At 49.7% G+C, this 12,020-nt stretch overlaps 1 protein-coding gene across 1 annotated transcript in view; it reads right to left on the bottom strand.

Moving 5' to 3' along the window:
- Nucleotides 1–10,796, bottom strand: part of UBE3C (ubiquitin protein ligase E3C) — a gene marked incomplete at both ends in the record, with an annotated part of 88,400 nt that extends 77,604 nt beyond the window's left edge. The window contains one exon of the mRNA XM_080701010.1: nt 10,731–10,796. Within this exon, the coding sequence (XP_080557136.1) occupies nt 10,731–10,796 (66 nt within the window). The remainder of the gene's footprint in view (nt 1–10,730) is intronic.
- Between the last annotated feature and the right edge of the window lie 1,224 nt (nt 10,797–12,020).

Raw genomic sequence — 12,020 nt, 5'->3', positions numbered from 1 at the left:
GCTTGTAATCCCTGCACTTGAAAGGCTGAGACAGGAGGATCGCACAGGTTCGAAGCCAGCCTCAGCTACTTAGTGAGACCCTGTTTCCAAATAAAATATAAAATAGGTCTGGGAGTGTAGCCCGGAGGTAGAAAGCCTCTGGGTTCCACCCCTAGTACCACCAAGAAAAAAAAAAAAAAAAAAAAAAATAGGGCAGGGGCTGTAGCTCGGAGGTCGAATGCCCCTGGATTCCATCCCCAGACCCGCAAACAAAACAAAACAAAAACAACAACAAAAACTGAAGGTGCCAGATATGGTGACGCATGCTTGTAAAAATTCCAGTACTAATTATTCTCTCACTTTTTTAGAATAAAAACTAAGGTGCCAGGTGTGGTAGTACATGCTTGTAAAAATCTCAGTACTTGTAGGCTAAGACAGGAGGTTCGAGGCCAGCCTCAGCTACTTAGAAGTGAAGCCCTGTCTCAAAATAAAGAGGGGGGAAAAAAAAAGTCGAGTGTGGTGTCGCACTTTTAATCCCTGCGCTTGGGAGGCTGAGACAGGAGGATCGCATAGGTTCGAAGCCAGCCTCAGCTACTTAGTGAGGCTCTCAGCAACTCAGTGAGACCCTGCTTCCAAACAAAATATAAAATAGGTCTGGGAGTATAGCCTGGAGGTAGAAAGCCCCCGGGGTTCCACTCCCCGTAACACACACACACGCGCGCGCGCGCACACACACACACACACACGTCCGGGGTGTAGCTTGGAGATAGAATGTCCCTTGGTTCAATCCCCAGTACTGCCAAAAAAATAGACAGACAGACAGACAGATATAGACATATATATATATATATATATATATATATATATATATATATATATAAACAATATGAAAATGAAAATAAAGTTTTAAGAACAGTTTGACAGCCGGGTGTGGTGGGCACGCTTGTAACCCCCGCGCTTGGGAGGCAGAGACAGGAGGATTGCATAGGTTTGAAGCCGGCCTCACTGGCTTAAGAGACCGTGTTTCCAAATAAAAAATATAAAAATAGGTCTGGGAGTGTAGACCGGAGGTAGTACCACCAGTAAGACCCTGTTTCAAAGTTTAAAAAGTAAATAATAGGGCTGGGGTTTGGCTTGGAGGTGGAAGGCCCCTGGGTTCCATCCCCAGTACTGCAATTAATTAATGGCTGGGGGTCTAGCTCGGAGGTAGAATGCCTCTGGGTTCAATCTCCAGTACCACAAAAAATTGTTTTATTCTGATGGCTTAATGAAATTTAAACAATATAGCCTTACTATTTTATTTTTTTAATTTTTAAAATTTTATTTATTTATTATTTTTTGTGGTACTGGGGTTCCTGGAAGCCCTTCTACCTCCGGGTTACACTCCCAGACCTATTTTATATTTTTATTTGGAAACAGGGTCTCTTAACCCAGCGCGGCTTGCTTCCAACCTGCATGATCCTCCTGTCTTTTTGGTGGTAGTACCACCAAAAAAAGAAAAAAAAAAACAGTTTGATATAAACAAGACTAAGTTCATAATTAAGTGTCTGGGGGGGGAAAAAAGCAACCAAGGTACAAGCAAAAAGCAAATTCAGCCTGTAAGAGAAAACTAAACTTTCTTCTTCTTCTTTTTTTTTTTTTTTTTTGCAGTACTGGGGATGGAACCCAGGAGCATTCAACCTCTGAGCTACACCTCCAGCCCTACTTTTTGTTATTTTTGAAGCAATGTCTCACTAAGTTGCAGAGGGCTCACAAAGTAGCTGAGGCTGGCCACAAATCTGTGATCCTCTTGACTCAGCCTTCCAAGTACTGGGATTACACGTGTGCACCACCACGCCCACTTCTAAACTTCCTTCTGATTGTTAACCTGTTTCCAGTTCCAATTTATTCTACTCATCCTTAAAACATCTTTTATTTTTAAAATTCTGTAGGTCCAGAAAGCTAGGGACTGCTAGTGGCAATTGCACAGCAGCTTCCTAACCATGCTAACGAGGCTCCAGGGTGCCCAGTCCCATGCTCCCAGCCCACAGCCTTCCCTCGACTCCACACAAGCAGACAGCATCCACTCCTTGCTGCTGTGCACCAGCGGCACACCAGCTCACCTTCGCAGGACACTGAAGCTGGCCAAGCCTCACCAGCACCATATACAAAGATTCTTTGACCTTGGGAAAAATGACTTTCACTAAGTAAACCTTAATCTTTTTAAAATAGTAAGGCTAAGCCGGGCGTGGTGGCGCACGCTTGTCATCCCCGCACTTGGGAGGCGGAGACAGGAGGATCGTGTAGGTTGGAGGCCAGCCACGCTGGCTTAAAGAGACCCTGTTTCCAAATAAAAATATAAAATAGGTCTGGGAGTGTAACCCGGAGGTAGAAGGGCTTCCAGGAACCCCAGTACCACAAAAAATAATAAATAAATAAAATTTTAAAAATTAAAAAAATAAAATAGTAAGGCTATATTGTTTAAATTTCATTAAACCACCAGAATAAAACAATTTTTTTGTGGTACTGGAGATTGAACCCAGAGGCATTCTACCTCTGAGCTAGACCCCCAGCCATTAATTAATTAATTACAGTACTGGGGATGGAACCCAGGGGCCTTCCACCTCCAAGCTACTTATTTACTTTTTAAACTTTCAAACAGGGTCTTACTGAATTGTGCAGGGCCTCACTAAGTAGCTGAGGCTGTCAGCCAGTCTTCCAAATGCTGGGATTACAAGTGTTTGCCACCACTCCTGGCTTATTCTTTATTTTGAAACAAGGTCTCATTAAGTTGCAGAGGGCCTAAGTAACTAAGGCTGCCTGTGAAAGAAACATATTTAATATGTCAAGAAACATTATATATATATATATATACAATATATATTGTATATATACATACAATATATATTGTATATATACATATATTGTATATATACACATATATTGTATATATACACATATATATGTATATATATACATACATATATACATATATATATATATATATTTTTTTTTTTTTTTGGTGGTTCTGGGGTTTCTGAAAACCCGTCTACCTCCGGGCTACACTCCCAGACCTATTTTATACTTTTTTAATTTGGAAACAAGGTCTCTTAAACCATCACGGCTGGCTTCGAACCTGCACAATCCTCCTGTCTCCGCCTCCCAAACCCGGGGATTACAAGCGTGTGCCACCATGCCCGACTAAGAAACATGTTTTTACAAAGGCTTAAAGCTAGGCTTGGTGGCACGAGCCCGTAATACCAGCATTTGGGCAGAGACCAGAGGATCAGTTGGCAGACAGCCTCAGTACTCAGCGAGGCCTTTGCAACTCAGTGAGACCCTGTTTCAAAATTAAAAAGACTAAAAAATAAGGCTGGGGCCGGGCGTGGTGGTGCACACTTGTAATCCCCATGCTTGGAAGGCTGAGACAGGAGATTGCACAGGTTTGACGCCAGCCTCAGCTGCTTAGTGAGGCTCTCAGCAATTTATTAAGACCCTGTTTCCAGATAAAATTTAAAATAGGTCTGGGAGTATAGTCTGAAGGTAGAAAGCCCCTGAGTTCCACCCCCAGTACCACAAAAAAAAAAAAAAGAAAAAAAAAAGAAGTAGAAGAAGAAGAAGAAGAAGAAGAAGAAGGAGGAGGAGGAGGAGGAGGAGGAGGAGGAGGAGGAGGAGGAGGAGAAAAAATAGGGCTGGTGGTGTTGGTGGTGTTGCTCGGCTGTAGACTTTCATCCCCAGTAAGGCAAAAAAAAAAAAAAAAAAAAAAAGGCTTAACTGCGCACACTCAGAGCAAGCAATTAAAATGACTATAAACTGTTGGCTACCATAATGGTGTTCACAATAAACAGAAGCAATCTCTTTATTCTTGTCACACTGGAGATCGAACCTAGGGCATTCTTAGCGCTGAGCTACCGATTTTTGTTTTGAAGCAGGGTCTCACTAAGTTGCAGAGGGCCTAAGTTCCGGAGGCTGGTCTGAAACCTGCAATTCTCCTGTCTCAGCTTCCACAGTACTGAAATTACAAGTGTCCATCACCATGGCCAGCTCAAAATCAACCTTAATGTCCAAAAATAAAAAACATACATTGTATGCTTCATACGAAGTTCACACAATCAACAGGTATAATAATTTTTAAACAAAACAATGCCTTATGTTAGAACACAGAACCACCCGGGCTAGCTGAGGTGGGCGCAGCGATTCGGGAGGATTCGGCGTCAGGCGTCAGGCCTCTTCACCTGGACCCGCATATTCACACCATCCTAGTCAGAACCCCAGCAAGCACTGAACACCGAGGAGCTGACTCGCCTGGAGGCAGGAGCCCCAGAAGAGCCCACAGGGCGTTAGAGAAGAATAAGAGGATGACGGTGCCACCCAGTGATCCAGAGCTGGCACTGGCCACCGATTCCGCCGAATGCAGCAGAGAGGGCGAGGTGCCACACTGCAATCCAGGACTCGGAGGCTCAGGCAGAGGCACAGCTTTCAGGCCAGCCTCAACCTAGCAAGACCCCAGCAATCCAGAAAGCCTTGCTTCGTTTTCTTCTTTTTGGTACTGAAGATGGACCCCGGGGTAACTTACCTCTGAGCTACATCCCCAGACATACTTCATTTTATTTTTGAAACAGAGTCTCACTAGGTTGATGTGAGTCTCACTACTTGCTGAGGCTGTTCTTAAACCTGTGATTCTCCTGTCTCAGCCTCCCAAGTACTAGGATTACAGGCATGCACTACCATGCCCGGCTTGGAAGATCCTGCTTCAAAACAAAAGCTAAAAAGGGCTATGGGTATAGTTCAGAGGTAGTGTGCCTGAGTGCAATATCAGCGCACACACGCGCGCACACACACACACACACACACACACACACACACACACACACACACACAGCTGGGCATGTGAGGCTGAGGCTGAGAAAGGAGGATCACAGTTCAAGGCTATCCTCAGCAACTTACACAGATTCTTAGCAACCTAATGAGACCTTGTTTCCAAAACAAAAAACTGCCAGGCATGGTAGCACTAGCCTATAATCCCAGTACTTGGGACGCTGAGACAGAAGGATTCTAGGTTCGAGGACAGCCCCAGCAACTTAGTGAGACCCGGTTTCAAAATAAAAAATAAAAAGGGCTGAGGGGTATAGCTCAGAGGGCAAAAGGCCCCTGGATTCAATCCTTATTACAAAATAATAATAAATAAATAAAATAATTGAAAAGGAGCCAGGCACACACTTGTAATCCCAGGATTTGGGAGGCTGAGACAGGAGGATCGTGCAGGTTCGAAGCCAGCCTCAGCTATTTACTGAGGCTTTTTGCAACTCAGTGAGACCCTGCTTCAAAATAAAGAATAAAAAATAGGGCTGGGGGTGTAGCTCAGAGGCAGAATGCCCCTGGGTTCCATCCCTAGTACCGAAGAAAAATAATAAGAAGAATAACTGAAAAGGGTTAGGAGTGTACTGTGGAGGTAGAATGATCCTGGGTTCAATATTCAGTACCAAAAAGGAAAAATGATGATTATAGAACATCCCTGGGTTCAGTCCCCACTACCAAATAACAACAACAAGGATGTATCAAATGTTTTAGTTGCTCAATATAGCAAATGCACCACAAACAGGGGAACTACGTGCAGCGAGAGGGGATAATTAAAAAGGCCCCCCTCCTCCCTCCTCTCTTCTTTCTTTCTTTCTTTCTTGGGTTCTGCTTCTGGGTTACACTCAGACCACTTTGTTTTTAGGTTGCTGCTAGTCTACCTCTATTTTACCATTGAATTTTCTGTAAAACTTAAACCATTCTACAAAAAAAAAAAGTCTATCAATGAATGGAAAACAGAAACGTATAAACTGTCAAACCATGAAAAGATACAGAAGAACCTTAAATGAATATAAAAGTGAAAGACGCCAGCCTGATAAAGCTAAATAGTGAGTAACTTTAACCAATGACACCCTAGAAAAGGCAACACTAGAGACAGTGGAGACCAGGGGCCTAGGCTCTGGAACAGAGCGGCAGCACAAGGCCCCGGGCCACACCCCTCCGCAGGACGCTCTAAGGATGGACAGATGCTGTTAGCATCTGTCAAGAGCCGGGAAGGTGACGCACACCTGTGATCCCAGTACTTGGAAGGCTGAGACAGGATAGTCTCAGCAAATAAGGAGATGCTCATCAACCTAGCGAGACCCTGTTTCAAAATAAAAATAAAGAGTAGGGCTTGGGGTGTAGCTTGGAGGTAGAATGCCCTTGGGTTCAATCCTGAGTACCACACACACAAAGTTACATAAAAAGCATATCGTTGTCAGGCTCATTCAACGCACAACACAGAGTGGATCTTGTTTACGTTCAGGACTTCACCTAGTACCTACACACTGACACTGGCTCATCATTCTATAACACAAGGTGTCAGTGGCTGAGGAAACACAAGGCGCAGGAGACCTTTACCACTGCTCTAGTCTGTACACCTAAACTGCTCTAATAGCCCTAAGATGAGCGTGGCGCACGTCTGGGATCTCAGCGCGCGGGGCGAGACAGGAGGATCGCAGGTCCACGGTATGCCTCGCAACCTCACGAGGCCCGCCACAGCTCGGCGAGACGCTTCCAAACAAAAAAATCAAAGTTGGGCAAGGCGACACACACATGTAATCCAGTACTTGGGAGGCTGAGACAGGAGGGACCACAGGTTCGAGAACAGTCTCAGCAAGTAAAGACTCTCATCAACTGAGGGGGACCCTGTTCAAAATAAAAATAAAATAGGACTGGTGGTGTAGCTAGGAGGCAGAATGCCCTAGATTCAAGTGGCACACAAAAATACACACACAAAAAAAAGACACACTCTACCCAGGCACGGCAGTGCACACCTGTAATCCCAGTGCCTAGGAAGCCGGGAGAGACAATCACAGGTGGGTGGTCAGCCTCAGCAATTTACTGAGGCCTTCAGCGACTTAGACCCTGTTTCAAAATGAAAGATAAAATAAGCTAGAGGAATAGTGTCCCCAATACCCGCCCCCCGACAAAAAGAGGATATATTCTCATTTCGTAAACACCAGGAAGTGGAGTCAGAAGAATCCAGGGCACGCTGGCTCTTGTTCTGCACTGGTCCTAACCCTACCCACCCCGCCCCGGACCACACCAACCAGCTCCATCCCCGGCCAGCCCCAAAGAAACCCCACCAGAAACCTCACCAGCTTCTACCTTGCAACTCTTCCTGGTTTGAGTTTTGTCTCCCCAACAAGTTTGCTGGCACTAGAGATGGAACTGGGAGTTCCACCTCTCGAGCTATACCTCCAGCCTATTTATTTTATTGATTTTGTGGCACTGGGGATGGAAGCCAGGGGCATCTACCTCCATGCCACACCCCCCAGCCCTATTTGATTTTCATTGGAAACAGGGTCTCATTAGGCTGATGAATCTCGCTACTTGCTAAGTCTGTCCTTGAACTTGCAACCTTCTGTCTCCGCCTTCCAAGTATTCCAGGTGGTGCAAGAATTACAGGATCGCACTACCATCTGGCTATTTTATTTTGAAACAGGTTTCACTAAGTTACCACACACTGGCCTCAAAACTACATCTCATCTCAGCCTCTTAAGTACCAGAATTGCAGGCTTTTACCACCTGGCGAGCTGTGTCCCCTCCTTTAAAGTAGTATTCAGGAGACAAAAGTAAAACTGCTAGGAAATCACATCTCCATCAAACTGCCGAAACTAGGACCAATGGCAATGGGGCAGGATAGAATTATAACAGGGAGGAACCAGACACAAAAGGAGAAAAGGTTTACCATGGCCACCTGTGGCAAGGCCCTTAATCCCAGGAGTTTCAGCTGTCAGACCGAGACCACACACAGAGAACCCTCGGACCACTCAACAGCAATCTCTTTGGGCAAGGTTGGCTGTCCTTGACTGGTTTAAAACAAAGGGTTACCTCCAGATAGGAGTGAAAGTCGGGACAAACCCTACACCACCTGGATATTCCCAGGTGATCCAAGTAAGGCCGCCCTCCCAAATCCTTCCTGCCTGGTCCTCACTATAGAGCTCCCTATTAAAAAAAGCTCATCCACACCTGTAACCCTCGTGCTTGGGACAGGAGGACTGCAGATTCGCAGCCAGCCTCAGCTACTTAGTGAGACCCTCCACAGCTTACTGAGAACCTGTTTCAAAATAAAGGATAAAAAATAGGGTTGGAGTGTAGCTCAGAGGTAGCTGGGTTCAATCCCCAGTACCATTAAAAAAAAAGAAGAAAGAAAAGAAAAGAAAAAGCCAGGTGTGGTGGCATAGGCTTCTCATCCCAATACTTGAGAGGCTGGAACAGGAGGGTGGCAGGTTGGAGGACAGCCACAGCAAGGGAGACTCATCAACCTAGTGAGACCCTGTTTTAAGATAAAAAATAAGTCAGGCCTGGTGGTGCAGGCACACTTGTAATTCCAGTACTTGGGAGGCAGACAGGAAGACTTCAGGTTAGCAGCCAGCCTCCTCTACTTAGTGAAGCCCTCTGCGACTTAGTGAGACTCTGTTTCAAAATAAAAAATAAGCCAGGCATGGTGGCGCATGCTTGTAATCCCAGCATTTGGGAGGCTGAAACAGGAGGATCATGATTCAAGGACAGACTCAGTTACCACTGTAGGCCCTTTGTAACTTAGTGAGACTCTGTTTCAAAAAATAAAGAATAAAAAATAGGGCTAGGGATGGAGCTCAGGGGTAGAGTGCCTCTGTGTTCCACGCCCAGTACTGCAAATAAATTAAAATAAATAAATAAATAAATATGGGTCGGGGGTGTAGCTTGGAGTTAGAATGCCCCTGGGTTCCATCCTCAGTAACACACACACACAAAATAAAAATAAAATAGGTCTGGGGTGTAGCCTGGAGGTAGAATGCCCCCAGGTTCAATCCCCAGTACCAAAAAGAGAAAGAAAAAGAGATGGAACACACCCAGGGAGGGACCAATCCTGAGCCAAGCACAAAGGAAAGGCCAGCTGGAGGTGACCTCATACTCATGGAGTTCAACCTTAGGTAAAACTAACCCAGCAAACAAGAGGTCAGAGAGCAGTCACCTCTGGGCAGGTGAGCTCAGAACGGAATGCCAGGAATGGTCTTTTTTTTTTTTTAAAGAAAGGCCTGATCATGTGAACATGGGTGTACCCACATAAAAGTCCCATAAGCTTAACTGAAGTTGGCTCCCCAGCTGCCCTCTGGAGGCTCGCCCCCTCCCAGGGGTCTTCCAGGGGACAGAACCCTTGAGATTTGTGAGCCTGACTGTAGGCTAAGTCCACAAGAATTTTAAAAGAAGGAAATTGTTTTGCGCAGTTAAAAAGCAAAACGTACGCCCTCCCCTCCCGATCAACTACTGCCTCAGAATAAAGATGTGTTACTAGGTTAGAAAAAAAATAAAAGATCAAACATACAGCAGCCATATGGATGACAGGAACTCCAAGACTGTCTGTTAGGTTGGTATGACTCTGCACCTCCCCATCCAGTCAACTAGGAGACTTGGCCCTAGGGTTCTCTAGAGAGCCCCACACCCACACACTGCAGAAACCCTTAGTCCTGGTGTGGAGTGGTCATCAGCACACAAGCCCCTCACAGCGCCCACACCGACTGCGGCAGGCCTGAGCGGCGGGCTCTGTACCTAGCTCTCCACCCATCGGCACGGCGAGCCTCCGAGCTGAAAGGGCATCCCAGCAATCTTCCCGGGCCCCTCTGCCCTCAGAAACCTTCGCAGGGTGGGCCACAGTGGACGAGGGTGCTCGCACTGGGCTGGGAGCCAGCCCAGATGTGAAGGGCGGCTTCCTAACTCAGAGACAGCAAGGGCCAAGCGAGCACTTTAAAGGACTTCTAGAAATTACTCGGTGGACAGACAGCTAATCAAGCCCACTTAACCCCACAAACTGCAAGCAACCGCACCTCCCTAGCCCTCTGCTAGCAGACTTCAGGGCCGGGCGGCGGGCAGCGCGGACACTGCGGTTAAGTGGGGTTCGGCAGGCCCGGACACCTAGTGCGGGCAGGGGATGCGGCGCCGGGGGGTGACTGGGGGTCAGGGGCACTGCAGGTCGGGGTGCACGTGGCGGTCCAGGGGACACTGCGGGCCAGTGGAACTCTGGGGCCGGGGTGGACACTGCGGGTAGGGAAAACGCTGCGGGTTGGGAACCACTAAGTGGGCGGGAGGCCACCGCGGGCCGAGGGCATACTGCGGGCCAGGGGACACTGTGGGCCGGGGCACACTGCGGGCCAGGGGACATTGTGGGCCGGGGGACATTGTGGGCCAGGGCACACTGTGGGCCGGGGCACACTGCGGGCCAGGGGACATTGTGGGCCGGGGCACACTGCGGGCCGGGGCACACTGCGGGCCGGGGCACACTGCGGGCCAGGGGACATTGTGGGCCGGGGGACATTGTGGGCCGGGGCACATTGTGGGCCGGGGCACACTGCGGGCCGGGGCACACTGCGGGCCAGGGCACATTGTGGGCCGGGGCACACTGCGGGCCGGGGCACACTGCGGGCCAGGGCACATTGTGGGCCGGGGCACACTGCGGGCCGGGGCACACTGCGGGCCAGGGGACACTGCGGATCGGGGTTCACTTGGGCCGGGGTCCACTCGGGCCGGGGTCCACTCGGGGCCGGGGCACACTGCGGGCCGGGGCACACTGCGGGCCGGGGCACACTGCGGGCCGGGGCACACTGCGGGCCAGGGGACACTGCGGATCGGGGTTCACTTGGGCCGGGGTCCACTCGGGGCCGGGCACACTGCGGCCGGCACCCACCGGCGCGCTCTCCTCGGGCCGGCCAGGCCGACGCCGCCCTCACCTTCCTGCTCGCGCCGCCGAGCGACACCTTGGGCCTGGTTTTGAAGTCCCCCTCGAAGCTGAACATCTTCGCCGCCTATCCCATCTGCGCGGCGCGGGCGCGGCGCGGGGCGGGGCGCGGGCCGCCGGGAGGCTCCGCGGCTCTGGCGGGCCCGGGGCTCGCGAGCGCACCCTGCCGCGGGCGCGAGGGCGGCGACGTGGCGGGCCGCCCCGGAGCACCTGCTTCGCCCACGCCGCGGCCGAGCGAGGGGCGCCGCCGCGCCGCTGACCCCGCCTGCACCGCCGCAGCCGCGGCCCGGACGGAAGATGGCGGCTCCGCGAGCGTGCGCGCCCCCATCGACGGCGCGGCGCTCCTCCCGGCGGCCCCCGCGAGCGCGCACGCCCCCGCCATCGACCGCGCGGCGCTCCTCCCGGCGGCCCCCGCGAGCGCTCCCGCCTGCGCGCGCGTCCCCGCGAGGCGGTCGGCCCGGGAACGCGCGGGGCGGCGCGGCGTTTGCAGGTGTGCGTCTCGGTCAGGTTTTCACCCAGCAGAAAGTCGGCACCTCGCGGGTGTGGAGCCCCGCGGCGCGCGGAGGCCAAGCGCCCGCCCTCCGCCCCCGCCGGCGGCTCCCCTTTTTCCCTGGTACAGAGGGTTGAACCCAGGGGAGTCAACCTCCGAGCTTCACCTCCAGCCCTGCTTTTTATTCTTGTTTTTGAAACAGGGCCTCACTGAGTTGCACAGGGCCCAAGTAGCTGTCCGCGAGCCGCGGTCCTCCAGGTCTCGGCCTCCCGAATGCTGGATTACGAGCGTGCGCCCCCACGCCTGGCTTTACTTTTACTTTTAATTAACTAATTAATTAACTTATTTATTTTTGCTGTACTGGGGATGGAACCCCCAGCCCTATTTTTTAAAAAAATACTTTTATTTTGAAACAGGGTCTGAGTTGCACAGGGCCTTGCTGGTATTACAAGTTCTAGTACTACAAGAGTACGCCATCACGCCCGGCTTTTTTAATTACGTTTGGTTTCTATTTAATTCTCTCAGATTGCACTTTTCAAGAACACAGACCTTTGAGACATTAAGTTGACTGACCTCAGATCCAAACCTATTTATCAGAGCATGCTTACTGGAAATTTTTTAGTCAAAATAAAAAACCAAAAATGATGGCACCTTCACTACCTACAATTGTGTCCTCTCACTTGTTAATCCAATAATCCTTAATTAGACGCAAAAAGGCTTAAGAGTGGTGTGATGGCTGTTCACTTTACATGCATTTTAACTGGTGATTTCAGTTTCAAAGAATGCAATGTA

Source organism: Muscardinus avellanarius (assembly GCF_963383645.1).
Source record: "Muscardinus avellanarius genome assembly, chromosome: 9".
Lineage (NCBI taxonomy): Eukaryota > Metazoa > Chordata > Mammalia > Rodentia > Gliridae > Muscardinus > Muscardinus avellanarius.
Note: the sequence above shows the minus strand (reverse complement) of the source record. Positions and strands in the feature narration are given on the sequence as shown.